This window comes from Primulina eburnea, chromosome 8 (genome assembly GCF_022965805.1).
Source record: "Primulina eburnea isolate SZY01 chromosome 8, ASM2296580v1, whole genome shotgun sequence".
Taxonomy (NCBI): Eukaryota; Viridiplantae; Streptophyta; class Magnoliopsida; order Lamiales; family Gesneriaceae; genus Primulina; species Primulina eburnea.
The window spans coordinates 38,947,039-38,964,265 of NC_133108.1; the positions used below are offsets into that span (position 1 = coordinate 38,947,039).

A 17,227-nucleotide genomic window follows, 5' to 3' on the forward strand; every position below is an offset into this window, starting at 1 on the left:
ATTTATAATCCCCGCAATACCGTGGGCATAAAACAGGTGTTTTTAAAAAAAAAAAGGAAAAAGAAATTTTTTTTTGAGAGAAATCAGAGGAAATCGATGAGATTTTGACTATTTCGTAAAATTACATTATACTATTGCATTTGGAGTGTTGTTATAATTTTTAAGGGGTATAATCGTAAATATGATAAATACTTCACCATTAATCGGAACGATTAATAAAAACTACTACAATGAAATAGCAAGTTTAAGAATTAGATAAATTTTGGACTACTAAAATAATTTGTAAACCACGTTAATAAGATAAAATCATATTATTCATATCAAATAAGTTTTGTGTGACAAACTCATCCAAAAAGTGTTAGATAGAAAAAATCGAACTCCTGACATTTTAATCAAACGATCACCTATTTCGGAAACCCAAACACTTAAAGATTTTAAACTAAGTACGAGTCTTTAAAACTCAAAATAAATCATACCTATAAATTTTTGATTATTTTTGTGCCGATATGGTGGGGAGTCTGATGACATGAAATTTTAGGTTTAAATATCGATTGGTAACGGGTGCATAGAAAAGTGGTGATGTAATAAATATATAAAATTTGTGAAATACGACGCTTATTATATTTATTGAACATGGAAATACGACGATTACTGATTGCAAAAGGTAAACAAAAGTATTTAATTTCCTTCGTTTTTTCATGGAAAATTGGAAATGATGGAAACAACTAAAAAAAGGGACCGACTCAACTACAAGGGGTGAGCATGAATCATCGGTCTCACAAATCAAAAACAAAAAATTAAATTTCATATATCATATTTCTCAAAATATTATTTTTACCCTGAAAATATATCAATTAGCCCTTTATATTAAATTATTCGCTCCACAAATTATATCAAACTGCAAACATGCAAACAAGTGGAAGATAGAAGTTCCCCAAGGTTCACTTGAGGTGCGTAGAACCAAAGTAGAGTACTTAAAACTTTTAACAAACTTCATGGTGCAACTTCAAAGTACAAGTAGACATGACTCGACATATATTATATAAGTTTCAGAACGATGACTTTTCGAAGGTTCACTATGGTTTCCTTACAGTAATTTAAGTGATCGCAGGCGTTCTTCGTGTTCTGGAGCCAGCGTCGGAGGGGTGTAAAAGCCCCCAAGATCCTCCACTATGTACTCCTGCAATATTCAGAACATTTACCTTAACCATCAAAATTTTCAAAAGTGATTCCTCACAACACCATTATGCAAAATGGCAAGAAAGAAGCATTGCACTTGGTACCCGGCTTGTGACAGAACAAGAACGAAACCGAGACAAGCAAAGGAGGTGAAATCTGAAAACTTGACTTTTTTTACGGCATGGGATGGGATTTATATTGTGTAGGATACATGAAAACTACATGCGTCTGTACAAAAATTCCGAGGATGACAAGAAACTGCTCCTCTTGGCCCTTCTCTCCCTCCACCGGCAGAGTTTGACCTCTGACTACTACCATTAGATCTGATGCAGATGGTGAGCACTTGGTTTATTAATAACCATGTAAATCAGGAAACCGGCAAATGCAAAGGTTCACTCATCCTTTACCAAGAATAAAGAATTGAACATGGGTAAGGTACAAATGCTGACAGAAAAGAAGGGCACTCAAATGTTCAATAACGGAGGTGGCTTAGAGTATCAAATCGGGGCCAAACATACAATTTTAGAAAGGCACTAGATTTTCAATAACGGAGGTGGCTTGGTGTATCAAATCGGGGCCAAAATACAATTTTAGAAAATCAAACGTAAAGTTGATAACTTTTGCATTTGAGATGGATGACTGCCATTACTCGTCCCTTAAAAGTCTTCGCCGTGGCATACAAGCAGCCAGATAAATAGTATGACTTCTAGGTGAATATTCATCATTACCACATGAATCTCTTAGCATCGAAACATCAGATTCAAAGGCATGCTTACTTCAATTGCATGTGTCAAGAACAATATGTTGTTATCAATTAATCGTTCAGGTGTGATTGAGAGGGAAGGCACTTGATGCAAAAAATATTTCGACAAGGATTCAGCTAAAATACTAGGTTTTCATGGACGAATTACTCTTGAAGGGGTACAAAATTTACAAAAGTTTTAGGTTAGCAAATTTTACAACTCCGTCTGCATAGCTCAACTAATTTCAAAGCCGCTGCTTAAACCCAGCCCATAATTCAATACCGATCCTCAATCAAATAAAACTAAAAAATGTTGGACTTCATCAACATACCTAGAAAGATAAATTAAATAATCATACCTGTGTCAACTCTCTCTTGGCGAGGATGTGATAGTGCCTTTGCGCGATCCTCTGAATTGCCACGGTGGCAGCGAGGAAGCAATAGGCTATACCAACGATGGTAAAGATAATAACAAAAATTATGAGCAGACCGATCCAAGATTCCAATGATACCGGAAAGAAATCCAGCATGCCCCAGCCATAACAACAGTTCTGACAGCCAGCCACCCGTGGATCATTGCAATTTAAGGTGGAACAGTTCAGTATGAGACCGATTAGTCCAAGGAGCACAAGGAAACTCAGAAACCCTGATCGCATGTTTACACCATAAACTTTAGATGACACTTTTAATAAGAGGAAAAAAGCCAGCCATCTGCATCTTATTAAATATTGAAAGGAAAGTCTGAACTCTAATTACAGGAGATCAACATACAACAAATTGATCAAGCAAAGTCTAGAAAAATGATGATAAGTGCGAATGACCACGGGAAATCACTGAGTTCCTCTGATGATAGTCTTAAGTTACACCAGAAAAATAGTGTCCTTTAGATTAATTTTCTTACTAGACAGGTGTTTTTACATAATGAATACAACAATTTATTACGTGTCAAGGTTTAGAGAAACACAAAAACATCTGTCAACTAGTTCAAATACTGTTCAAAACAGAATCATCTTCATGAGTAAAATTATTTACAATAGCATGGATGTTGAACCAAAAAACGAACACCACATTTTGGGTACAAAAATGGCAGACACTGATATCTTATCTCCATAAATTTAATTATTTCACGGATCACCAATCTTGTCTCATGTGCTGATAAATCCATAGGAATAGAAATTTACCTACACAATAGTAAAAAGGAATAGGATGCTTTGAAAGTATGCGATCCCAATCGTCATTAAACGAATTCCTAAAAGTTCCATCTTTGTCCATGACATATGCAAAAGCACCTATCCCCCCGATCACCTTGGAAAAGACAAAAGTAATAATCATGAGCTTAACTTCCACCTAATTTCCAGTTTTGCAGCTGTCATTATAACCATGGTCCAACTCGTAATAGGAAATGTAAAGAGTTTTAAATCTTGCATATTCAACTACAAAGGTATGCAACTATAATTGGACAGTAATGGAAAACTACTTTCCGAAAAATAACGCATGGCAGAATTTCAGAAAAAATTATAAGATAAATATGGTCACTCCAGCTCAGGGATAACAAGGGTTTCGATTGTTCGTTTCAAATTCAGTAACATTAAGTTCTTTAATGGAAATATCAAATTTATCGTAATTGCTTTCTAAGAAAATTGGCATGAATCAAACAAAATTGGCATTAAATTTATCAGACCATTGCAGCTCACAACAAAAATCTCCAATAGAAAGAAGTGGTTTTGGGAATGGGTGGTCAAGAAGAGTGATAAGTTATGCTCTAATCGTGAAACCTTGGAACTTCTATAGTCGTTTCAAGAAGTTGAAAGATTGGTAATCCGAGTTCACGATAAATTATAACAGCCATCAATAACCATTACCTTAGAAGTATGGGGCAATCATTATAAGATGTTAATGTCCTTGTACAACAATCAAATAATGCCAGCTAATGTAGGTTTAATGCCGAGTATACTACCAGCTTTAGTACCTGCGACGTTAGCACCTATAAATATTCCCCACAAACTCAGAATTTGAAGCTTACAACTCACAGGACTTCACAAAAAACTCTCAGTGCAACACTTAAGTTCTGTCACGATTGTTACTAAGATAAGAAATTTTCGGCTTAGACATCAAGCATAGGAAAGCCTGAAGCTTCCTTCGTGTTGCATGAATTCAAGGACACCTTAGCCACTATTGGTAAGTGGACTTCTGTTTTCGCTATTTTCAAATTCATTTCTATATTGGTAGAACTTGGGAGTTGGGATGGATAAGCTCATGGTTTTCTATGCACGATTCCAAATTTAAAAACTCTGAAAATTCTGGAATGAGAAGTTAACACTGAACTTAAAACGAATATATATTTCTGAATGCTACATGACCTTTACCCTAACGTTGTGGGATAAAATAACCGTTACCCTGCCCTAATACATAGAAAAGACATTGCTATGACTTTCAAACCTTGATTTAGTGCGTAAACTGGTGTTCTGACCTTTTCTCTAACCAAGTTAATTCTAGAGAATTGTTATCATAAAAAATGTGCCGTTTTGTTTTGCAAACATACTACGGCATACGAGTGACCAGGAGATAAGCAAAAATTAACAAATGCACCATATTGAATCAAGGAGTAAGTAATTCATGATAATTAAATATGGGAACATGTAAAACAATATCCGTATATAATTCAAGGAGTAATACAGATATTTGTTCATTGTTGTATGAGGTTTTGAGTTATTTGTGTTTGTTAGATGTCAGGTAATTAGTTGTTAATTCAAGGAGTTAATATGCTTGTAGATCTCCTGGGCATGTGCGGTGTATTTATACCCCTATTTTTTACCTAATGATATAACCGTCTGATGTCAAAAAAAATTAAGAAAAGAACAATATACGGAAGATAAAATATATTTATAGCATGAATGGATGGAGAATATGCATTAAAAATATAGCAATTGAAAAGGCAATGGAAATAATGTTTATTTAATGAAGACATAACCATAACAATGAATCCCAAATTCAACTTGGTAAAGAAGGTGTATGCGCAAATGAAACTATTTCATGAGCTTGTGAATGCTAGAAAATCCACAAATTGATATCCAAATTGGAGATTTGGAATGGTTATAGATGAGATTGGGGTTGTAGTGGACGCATCGGTGGAATCTTATAAAAACCTTTGCTCATCACAAGAGAGATTGGAACTACATTGGTCCCTAATTACCTCTATGCATGTAGAAAAGTTAGAAAAATTGTTTAGCATAGATGACATAAACAATACATTGTTCCAATATGATAGGAATTCAGCACCAGGTAGTATTGGAATCTTGTTTAAATTTCTCAATAATGTTAGCATTCCATTAAATTGAAGCGTGAACGAGTTTCAGTAGAATGGAATCATCAATAGTATCATAAATGAGCCTTCATATCCCATGCTCCCAAGAAGTTCGGCTTATGCACAATTAAAGATTGATGTTGAGTAGCCTAATCACTAGTCTATACAAAATAATCTCCAAAATTCTAGTGGGCTGGAAGTTATGGATGAGAAATAATCTCAAGCTGAAGGGCCTTTATGGTAGGAAGAGAAACTCTAGACGTGCACTAACGGCTATAAGACGGACGTGATTTTAAAGTATAAACACATTAAGGTTACATTTGAACGAGCACTTATCAAATTTCATCCTTTATTCGACTAGCTTATGCTAGCGGTTAATGGTCTCATTATATATATTCACTGGCATGGATGCATAGGAGCCACTACATATTTTGGTTTTTCAGGCTTTTCTCTGGGTGTGCTTAAAACTCGCATAGTCCATTGGATAAAGTCACATGTCCATACCTTTAAATTGAACGTTGATAGTAGTGATAAAGGAAATACATGTGACCTTTTAACTGGAGAAGTGGTCCGTGATTAGTTCGGAAAACTCTTTGTGGCCTTTCGCGAATTAATCGAAGATGATACTAATACTAAAGCATAGTTTACAACCTTGTGCTGGGATATCCTTTCTTGTCAATACTTTATTTTCATCCTTTTTTTATTATGCATATTTATTGAAAAAGAAATCAATTTGCAGATGAACTTGCATGGGAAACACATTTGCACTGAATGTTAAATTTTTTTATGGACAAAATATTTCTAAGCACATTTAGAGTTGTATAAAATTTAATACGACTAGCTTGCTATACTTACATACTCGTTACCGATTTGGGTAATTGTATCTTTGAGGGTGATTTTGCATAGTCCCCTCTTATTTTTGTTTTTGTTATGTTAATCGGTAGGGTCTGTCAAACCCCTAGCAACGATCATGGTGGTGTATTCTCTAAATCTCCACAAAACCTGTAACCTTTTGGGAGTAAGTTTTTCCTCAATCTTTTGGATGACGATGTCATTTATACCAAATGATTGTTGGCTCTCGTGAAAGCTAGATAGAGCATGGTTAGTGTGGTATGTGGCTCTTATCATCGCTAACTGAGATGAAGACCAAACACATTGCGAAAGCTTATGCTGGCGTTATTTCATGTCAATCATTTTAACCTTTTCTATCTATGGCGTTTTAGCCCCGTGATTCTAGAGATGTTAGCTAGGTTACTATGCCTTATATGCTAACTCATTAATCTCACCAAATAATCTACTACTCTAGCGTTTCTTAGTTTTTTTTCCCAATGGAGCTTTTGGCACCATCTACCCGGAAGTCAATCGTTTCGGATGTAAAATAAAGATGATATATCAGGTTACTTCATTAATGATGAAAATTTACATGCTTTCCTGATTGAATGAATACACTTTTCAAGTAAACTAAAGTATTGCATGTGCTTCCCAATGTCAAGTTTAAAAGTTTGCCTTAATAAATAATAAATAACTAGTAAATATATTGATTGACAATTATGCATTTCGAATACAAATTAATGTATGAGACTTTGGGTATATAGGATTAAGTAATTGGTTGAGAAATTGGCCTCTACTTCTTTCATTGCCAATTTTGTTTCCATATGCTTTAACTTCGTTACTCGGCAGAATTAGAAAAACTGTTGAGATACCAAGCACATTTCTTTAGTTCCACACATTTTGCATGATTTCTTACATGCTTATGTGATAAACTAAAACTTACCATTTATCTCACAAATTTCAGATTTGCATTTTTGGTAACTTCAAATAGAGATAGATAATTACTACATGCATTAATTAATAAATATTCATTAGAATAATGTGCCCCAAACTATTCCACTAAGGCCAAGGAGGCTCTCAGGCTTATGCCAATTTATGCCATTTCTTTTGTAATTGTAACCATTTATATATTACCCCACAATTCATATTAGTTTAGCCAAAGAGGTTATTGCCGAGTCTTTTATTTTTTATGTTGGCACAATTGGACCCATCTAGCTCAACTATGATATAGTTCCTTCGGAGGATTTAAAAATCATGATAAGATCATAAGTGTATATTAATTACGAGATTTTTGTAATTTCTTAGAAAGAAAACATGGACATTTTTGTGAATTTAATGAGATATAGATAGTGCATTAATAACAAGCCTTTGTATTATATTCACCAACTTATTTCCAACTTTGAGCTCGCATGTGAAAAAATTCTTGAGGTTAAGAGATATCATCTCCCTTTCGCAAAGGAGATTATAAAGCTTGGATTGCGGTTATTGTCGTAAAATTGAATGGCGGGAAGACCTGATTAGTGAGTATCGGCATCCCATTGATCAAGAAGCTTCTATCTGTATGAGAAAAGAGATCCACCTCGATGATCCTGCCAGTAACCTCACATATTTGAGCCTCTTGGATTTTTTTCTCATGCTTTGGGACTTAAGCGAGCTTATTGTTTCTTCGGAGGCTCTCTCCCCAGAGTTCCAAGGGCCTCATTCTGGAAATCCTATATGCTACCAAAGCATTCCTTTATTTTCTGGCTTGGAGCTCATGGAAAATTACAAACTTGAGATAGATTACCATTCGTTATGGATAGGTTGTGTGCCTTCCACCACTCGGCTGAGGAATCTTTGGATCATATATTCTTCCAATGCACTTTCCCGGACACATTATGTGAAAGGGAAAGGTAATGATTTTGTATCTCATTCCCCATGGCCACTCTTACGAGCATCCTCTGATGGTTTAAGAAGGCTTTCTGGGAAGCCTCTCATACTAAAAAACGAGGATTTTCCGATGTCTTACACAATCTAATATGTATTTGCACAACTAGGATTATGAGGTTTTCGTGGCACTATCACTAATATAACCCGCTTTTTGTAAAAATTAAGATTCATGTGTTTAGAAGCATGAATGCGCTATTTCCCAACTTTTTTAGGAGACATAGTTGCTCATGTGGTTATTTAGTGTAAAATTACCATCGTAATTCATAGTCATTCGGTTTGAATGCTACATGAAGAACATAAGCCAGACGACGGATTGGGAAGATCTAGGATGTTTAAGATCATACTATGAGTGATTTGGCAGATTTGATTCATATAGATATTCAACCATGTGGTACTACATGGGTGAATATATATGAATCTATATATATAATCCACCAGTACATTCACATGGTTATGCGTAGAGTATATGTAGAATCTTTTGATTTGTGATATTTTTGTCTTATTGATAAACAATTTCATGAAATATCAAGTCCAAAATGGACAGATTTACAAATGGAAAAGGGACTTTATAGAAGAATTTAATATCTTCGCAAACAAGCATACTTCACCAATTGCAATGACTGGAATAATGTTTCCACGAACCAAAGATGATAACAAACATGAGCACTCTATTTATTGGCAAACACAAACCCAGTCAGTCTCACATAAAAAAATTGGTCAAAAGACTAGGACAAAAAATTCCACTTGGCCCTGTTAGGCCGCATCACAAAATAATCCAAAAGTTGGACATGAAAGGTAACCAAGGGCTGCTCCATTGCCATGCTTGTAGGTGGATTAGCAAAAACATACATATCCATATGATAGACAGAAGCACAGAAATCACAGTTCACAAGCAATTGTGTGCCACCAGTTAAAAATAATTTGATTTGGGGCATATTTGGGAGCAATGATATTTTTTCCACCCTCTCAAGAGTTAAAGACATTTTTATGTAAAAGTATAAACATGTACTGTCAGGGAGAAATACCAGAACACAATTTTGAAAATAAAAAAAAATATTGAATATTTATATCATCATAAATCACTAAAATAATAATAAATGAATTTATTTTTTCGTTTATAACTTCATGATTTCTGATTTCATGTTTTAACAAATTAATTTATATTTATATTTCTTTAATTTAAGATTTCATATTTTATATTTTCACAATTTGATTTAAATTCATTTTTCTTCAATATATTCTTTTAGATTTAATTGTATTAATAAATTATGTGAACAAGTTTATTTTTTAGAAAAACGTTTATGGTCGAAACAGAGGAGCTGTTCACCTTTTTTATTTCCACAAACGATGTGCTCAAGACATTAACCTTTACCCCTTTATTGTTTCTCAACAATAAGAGCGAGATAGGACGTCTGTAAATAAGGATTCCAGATAAATTTCTTCATACTAAGCCAATAAATTATAAGTCGAACTTACAGTCTGAACAGCCAAAAAGACAAGGAAAACATCCCTTGCCACAAAAATTCGAAACTTCATTTTATGCCAAGAGCTTTCCTCTACTTTGTCGATGCGGAGATGAAACTGAGCTCTGCAAGTAGAGCAATGTGAAAAGGCAAAGCCTTCCTGCATAAAATACAAAGTTTATTTTCCAAAACTTTAGCCACAGCGTTGGTATATAAAATGCCAATGTATGTAACATGTGAAGGCGACCTCTCACCTTGACAGACCTCCAGTGATCAAGGCAAGAGCGATGCACAAACTGCTGAGTGCCTTTGCACATGCATGGAGATATCAATTTGCGATCTATAAAGGAAAGATAAATTTGGTCAATTAGTGACAAAATTAAGTACATACTACATATACTACACCACACACCAAAAATGTAACACGAGGAATTTTGCGCGTGGAAAGAGGGTTCATTATATAGAAACATATACCAAATGCATGATCATCCAATATTCATCCAAAAGACCTGTAACTGAAAACACAGCTACAGAAAAACAAAAGCAATTCGATTTTTTGACATACAAAACACTAGTAAGTAATAAACCGAGATCCATTACCGAATTTTACCAGGATTTGTCACCTGCGGGAGTGGAATGAGGCCACAGATAGCGAAAAATATCGTAAAATCAATATAAACGAAAGACCGTTGAGCAGTAAACTCGGATTTAAAATATCCTCAGTGCCATACCAAGTCCAGTGTCGTATTCGAGGCAAATTCTGCAACAAGGCATGGAACCAGCTTCAATGTCGTCTTTTTTTATCGAACCAGCAGACAATGGAGACGAATGCGAGTCCTGGAGCAGGGGATCAGAATCCCTAGGGTTCTCAATCGCCATTGGTGCCATCTCCACCTGTAAATTCCCAGCCATCTCTGCGCTAACTCTGCAAAATCAGTGATCAGAATGCCTGGAACACTGCAATTGAGACTCTTAAATGGAGAAGATTTTGCAGCATGAAGTCAGCGAAGCGGTGGGGAATTCTATTTCTTTCAAATAATAAATTCAAATAATAACGTCAGCAATGCAGCTTTTGCGGAAAAAGGAAAACACCTGGAATACAAATACATAGCCGCGAGGCCAGCGAACATTTTTCCCCATCCAGCCACTTTTTCAAAGATAAATAAATAATTTTTTTTATTTAAAAATATATATTCTTTAATTTTATAGATTTATTTTTGAGTAAATTTTTTATAAATTAGCAAATATCCCATGAGACAATCTCACAACCCGTTACAATTATCATGAAAAATAATATTTTTAGAACGAAAAGTTATATTTTTTAATGAGTTAAATCAAGTCAGAAATTCGTCTCATTAAATTAAACATGAGCCGGTCTCACGACAATTTTATGTTTATAAATTTACATGACTTTATCATATGTACTTAGTAATTTAGTTGTGTACACATTTGTGCACGCATGGATACAGTCGATTTTGTTCCTTTTATAAGGAAAATAAATAAATTTTAAAAAATTAAAATAACATATGAAATTATAATTTTTATAAATGTTGCTATGTGTTTTTTTAAAAAAGAATGGAATTTAAATATTTTACCCGACGATAAATGTGTAAAAAAGTTAAAATTTTAATTTAAAATATTAAAAGTCCTAATAATCTTAAAATAAAAGGTGAAAAAATTAGAAGTTTAAGTGAAGAAAAAACATAAACATTTAAAAAATATATGCACAGCAATTTAGCATGGTGGATAGAAAAATTAAATAATAGATACTTAAAGAACATTTATGGAAATTCGTAAAAGGTTTCACCATCATTCCCAATATAGTTTCTTCAGGTTTATTGCACTTAATTAATAACTACCCAACCAAGCATGAGCTATGTAACAATTTTATTTGTATTTTTTTTTATATATATTATATATATATATATATATAATTTATTATATTTTATAGAATATTGTTTTAGTTAAAATATTAATAATTACAATTATTTGATCAAAATAAAATATTGAAAATTCAAGAAATCGGATGATATTATTAGAGATATGAGATATTATTAGAGATGCTTTGTGGGGGTTTAAAATAAAATGAGAATTTAAGGATATTTTTGTAAAATAAAATAAAAAATCATCACCAAATTTGTAGCAAATTAGTTAGTAAAATATACTCAACTTTTATATAATAGATAGATAGATTAGTCGAATGTGACATATGTGATGCGTGTGAGTAGAAAAAAAGTAATGGCAAAAACTTATGTGAGACGGTCTCACGGGTATTATTTGTGAGACGGATCTCTTATTTGGGTCACCCATAAAAGAGTATTACTTTTTATGCTAAGAGTACTATTTTTTATTGTGAATATGTGTATTTTTGACCCGTCTCACAGATTATGATCCGTGAGACGGTCTCACATGAGACTTACTCAAAAGTAATTGTTTTTAAAAATTTAGAAATAAATTTATCAATTTTGGAAATTGAAATGATAGGAGATGAGATATATAATAAAAAGAGATTTATAAAATATAAAATTGAATGGTTAAATGATATTTTTGAAATTAAGAAAAAAAATATATCAATATTCCAAAAATTGGTTAGTACAAAGAGCTTTAACTTTAATTAATAGTATAAATATTAGATATACATTCCTATTTTTTTTAAAAAAAATTGTTTATTTCAATATGTTATAAATATACTTATATTATTTTGAAAACTTTGTATTTCAAAAAAATATATTACAAATTAATATTATTTTACGAAATTTTCTCTGTTTGAACAAGGTATGCATTTTTTAAAAAGAATTTGAACATCGAATCTATGTATTATAAAATATTGAGAGATTTCATTGTAAGTTAATGTATGATTTTTTAGTTCTCCATTACTTTAGAAACAAACAGCATTCTAAAAACACTTGCCAAGCTTAATCTTGTTTAAATTTATATATGTATAATTTTGATTAATCATATGGTTTTCAGTTTCAACACTAATTCATAATATTTAATTTACATTTTTTAACGAGATTGTTATGATCGGTAAAATATTTAGAGAGAGTGCATAAAAACTTTTAAAAATTTTCAAGTGGTCTTGATAGTATAACTATACAAGAGATGTTTTTCTTAATTATAAGGAAATGATCGGACAAAAAAATAGTGTGGTACTGTCCGATGATCCATTTAATTATTATATACTTAAATGTAGTTAGTGAACAAGACTTTAGTATTAGAAGATTTTATGTTCGCGATCTTGATTTCGATGTTAACGAAATTTGTTATTGTGTTTCTAATATTTTTATTCAAGTGTGAAGTTATTAACACAAGAAAGAAACTGAAACTGAATTTAGCCAATATTTCTGGCGAGTTTCGGTTTTTTGATAATATCTCTCAGTGAGATGATTTAAATGACAATCCGCCAACTTGAATGATCAGAAAACTCAATTTGAAACAAGCCTTATTTCACGTCAGTTGGGAAAAATCGAATGTTATCTAGGCCAAACCATTCGCTGAACGACAAAACTGATTGTACGTAAACAACAATCAGTTGGATATGAGCAGTTGCGGTATTTGGGTCATATCTTTTAGCTCGGTTATTGGAATCAAGCTCAATATGCGTTGGAAAGATAAGACGATGATCTACAAATCATCCAGCAAGGCGAATTTGACCGTTACAATTTCAGAAACAGTACAAAAACTTTCCAAACGGTCATATCCTTGTGTCTAACGTATATATAATTGTTGGGGCCTATAAATACAACATCTTGAATATCAAACAAGAGCCTTTGAAGGGGATTCAAAGCAGGGGCGGATCTAGGATGTGGGAACTGGGGGGGCCGCTTAGTTTATTTTGCGACGGTTTTTCAAATATCGTCGCTATATGGCGACGGTTTTTGAAAAACCGTCGCAAATTTTGCGACAGTTTTTGTCACAACCGTCGCTAAGCAAAAAAAAGGTTTCTTCAAGTTTCGAACTCGGGCGGATCAAACGTTATAATTGGCTTTAGCCACTGAGATACATGGACGTATCATTCATTTTGGGGGGGCCATATGTATATATATCGGTTTATATATTTAGTTTAAAAAAAATTAATATATACTAAAAACTTTTTTTAAATTTTTTGGGGGGGGCCGTGGCCCCCGTTCGCCCTACACTAAATCCGCCCCTGATTCAAAGCATGAGTATTCAGCATGAAGAAATATGTTAGTTGAGAGCATAAGCCCTTGTGTGAAGATACATTTGAGATGTACATTGTAAAGGATAAATTTCTCACACACATATACAAGAGAGATGAACTTCAAAGTTCAGTTGAGTAAGTCTTCACACAAAGACATTAAAGATTGTGTTTGTAGTCTTGACATAAGAGACGTTAAACATTATGCAGAACATGAGGTTGCGGTCTACGATCGAGAGTGTGTTAGGAGTTTCAATTAGATAAGAAATAAGTCCTAATTTGAAATGAGTTTGTACAAAATGTTGTATAAATCAAAGTTTTCTAGTGGATCATTCCCAATGAGAAGAAGGAGTTACGTAGGAGTTGTTAATCTCCGAACATCCACAAACAAATTCATGTCTATTTATTTATTTATTGTATTTACTTATCATTTTCGCTGTTTTTAAAGATGCATTGTTTGAAACATTTTACATGTTCTTCAAATACCAAAATATTACATACCAAATGTTTGATAAAATGCTTCAACCAAAATATTTTTACCCATTCAACTTGCATATATTTTAAATGTCTTACAAAATATTTAATCGATTTCTATGAATGATTATTTTGAGTGTTTTCCACTTGGTTTGAAAACCAAACTCGATTTAATTCATCGGTGTTCAATATTTCAAAAACCGACCTATTGTAGCTCAACGATGATCTCCCAAATCGATCTTGTCAAGTGGTATCAAAACATGTTTATTCTAAAGAGCATTGAAACTGATTGTGATGTTTAAAATTCGAAAATTTCAGTTTTTTAAATATATATGTGCAAAACTGAATTTTTGTCTAGCTTGCAGCAACTGTGAGAAAAATGACATATCTCCTTACTCGAGTGTCCAAAAGACAAACTGTTTTTTGCGTTGCAAACTTGACTCGTAGAGGATTGTAGCGGTATAAAATTTGCAGCCTATTTATGCTCGAGAAAAAGCAGTTTATTCCTTGAAGTCAGAGTACATGTGCTGCAGTAGAAAATGAGTCGTGAAGAAAATTGGTTAGTCATTCTTCTACTTTTATAAATTTCAAATTTACAAAAATATAGGGGGAGAACTCATTATATTTATAACAGAGATATTATTTATAAATATCTGAGTGATCCTTGTAGATCTGACAATATCTTAAATAAGGAGCTGGTGACAGTGTATGATATATGAGAATGGTGCTCAGAATTTTTCAAGTTTGCAAGCCATCTTTTTGAATTTTTTGCTTTGTACGTATCTCGGTGTATGGAGTTTTTGCTTGCATTTTCAATACTTTTTTCTTCCAACAAATTTTTGTACTATAATCCGACAATATGGACACATCATTGTTACATGGTGCAACTTTCATTAAATGTTCTCTAATGTTTTTCATGCTTTTGTGCTTTTAGAAGTCATATTTGTACAAAAACTATCAGACGACGGACTGATGAAGAACCTTATGCTAAATAAGCGTTGGTAAGATACGTGCAATATTTCTATTTTAAGTCGTCGGCTGGTTTGTTGACTTTCACAAATATCATTAACTTTGTATGGTCGAGTGTTATTTTAGTATATCTCTGAGCGGTCCAGTCGAGTGAAAAATTAGTTCAGTGTAACTAATTGAGTAGCTTTACCCGTAAATAGACTAAATGGAATGCGACCGTTTACCCATCTTTTGAACATCGGTATTGTGTTGCTCTTTATCTTTGGCACAATAGTCGAATACTTGAAAATACGAACAATGACAACCTTTTCTAAAAAGCAATGAGTTATTATTTATTATCACTAAAACTAAATGATTTAACAAAAATATTTATATGAAAATATATCATTTCAAACAGCAAATCACGAATATGTTTTTAAAATATACAAACACTAATTGATCACATGTTCATTTTTATCACTGTAAAATTCTATAGATTTGTAGAAATGAACAGTTCATGTAAATTTTACGGCACATACTCTTTCTTTTTAGTCATCTTGCTTTCAATCCCTACGATTCTATTCATTTTCTACCTTTCTCTTTCGTTCCAGCCTCCGACCAGTTCTCTATTGGACATAGTAGATAGGGACGTAACAAAAAGTTTATCCAAATTTATTGTTTCTTTACCCATTTTTCTAAATGCGTAAACCTAAATGTTAAAAAATTAATTAGCATTAGCAACACAGTATATATATTGTTAACATCACCGAAACAAGAATTATATAGGTTGGAAAACAAATCTCATATAAATATAGAATTTTGTTTATTTATTTTTTGAACCTGCATGCATACAAAACTCCTAATAGTAAGGCCCGATATAGAGAAAAATTTCCAACTCCCTAATTCTAACCCTTAAAACCTGTTTTAAAACAAACCACTTTTACTCTTTTTTTAAAAAAAATATGTTTTAAGAAAATTCGATAAAGAAACTGTTTTGATTCATATCATTTATCCTACTTTGCAGATATTGTGGGGATTTTTCTCTTAATTTTTTTTTAAAAGTTATTCCCATGACCTATTAACATCATTTACTCAAATATCATATATTCAGGGACCGAGCCAGAGTCATAGTTCAGTGTAGGGAACAATATACTATAGGAAATAAAGCAAAATAAAAAAGACACCGGTTAATCGACGAGAAAACGTCAGAAAATGAAGAAGACAAATGCTTACAAAACCCACAATCAAAATAAAATGTGAGAGAAAATATAAAATATATCGTCGAAAAATAACTATGAATTCATTCCTGATTACAAAACAAATACAAAATTTAGAAACAATTGAATGATATACGAACATTGAAGGAAAAAGAACTTAAAATTTGGTAAAATTCTAGATTTGTCAGAATATAGATGATTAAACATCGTACCTCCAAATATATAATTTGAAATTTGTTTTCATATTAATTATTTTATAATTTTCAAATACATCCCTTATCTCTAATTAATGATATTTATGTACTTAACAAATATCTTTTAATAAATATTTGGTTCACCAAATATATAGTGACTAAAATAACTTTTTTTTTTTTGAAAATACAGTATTTAAAATAACTTTTTTTAAAAAAATATTAAATTTGGTCTTTTTAAAATATATAAATCTTTTTAATGAACTTTTTATTCCCATAAATTAATATTTATAAAACACAAATTCATATTTGTTATCTTTCAAAATTAATTAAACATGTGATAAATGTTTAACACAATTTATTACAAGCACCACCACTATCTCCGTTTCTTATTTCTCAACTTTTTCATTCCTTTATATTTTGATTTAAATTTTCTTAATTAAATACAAATTTAATATAATCTATTAATATATTTTATATTAACAACATATTATAAAATTTAATTATTAAAATTATGTTGACAAACAATTGAATATAACAGGATTCTAGATGCTATGAGTTAACTTATATATCCTTAATGGTATCTTAATAGGACTCGTGTTTGGTTGAGTTATTTAAATAAGGATAGAATAATAGTCAAATATTTATCGTTAAAATTTTAAGTTGTTTTAATAATCATTTTAACCTGGTTTAATATCCAATTTTATAGATAACTATTTGATTAATAAAATTGGATCTTAAACTGGGTCAAAATGATTATTAAAACATCTTAAAATTTTAACGATAAATA

The 17,227-nt window shown here is 32.1% G+C and overlaps 1 protein-coding gene across 1 annotated transcript; it reads right to left on the minus strand.

Moving 5' to 3' along the window:
- Positions 1-875: 875 nt before the first annotated feature.
- Positions 876-10,541, minus strand: LOC140839627 (uncharacterized). The gene is made up of 6 exons (XM_073206462.1): positions 10,180-10,541; positions 9,703-9,788; positions 9,462-9,608; positions 3,103-3,226; positions 2,281-2,567; positions 876-1,180 (listed from the first exon to the last, which is right to left on the minus strand). Exons 1-6 carry the CDS (start codon positions 10,358-10,360, stop codon positions 1,088-1,090), a joined length of 918 nt encoding a protein of 305 aa, XP_073062563.1. The 5' UTR covers positions 10,361-10,541; the 3' UTR covers positions 876-1,087.
- Between the last annotated feature and the right edge of the window lie 6,686 nt (positions 10,542-17,227).

Excerpts from the sequence above, each read along its gene's own strand:
- LOC140839627 (XM_073206462.1), bottom strand. The coding sequence starts at position 10,360 with ATGGCTGGGAATTTACAGGTGGAGATGGCACCAATGGCGATTGAGAAC. Across the intron at positions 3,227-9,461 it reads TCTTTTTGGCTGTTCAGACT|GTGATCGGGGGGATAGGTGC; the intron begins GTAAGTTCGACT and ends GTCTTTTCCAAG. Across the intron at positions 1,181-2,280 it reads CCAAGAGAGAGTTGACACAG|GAGTACATAGTGGAGGATCT; the intron begins GTATGATTATTT and ends TGAATATTGCAG.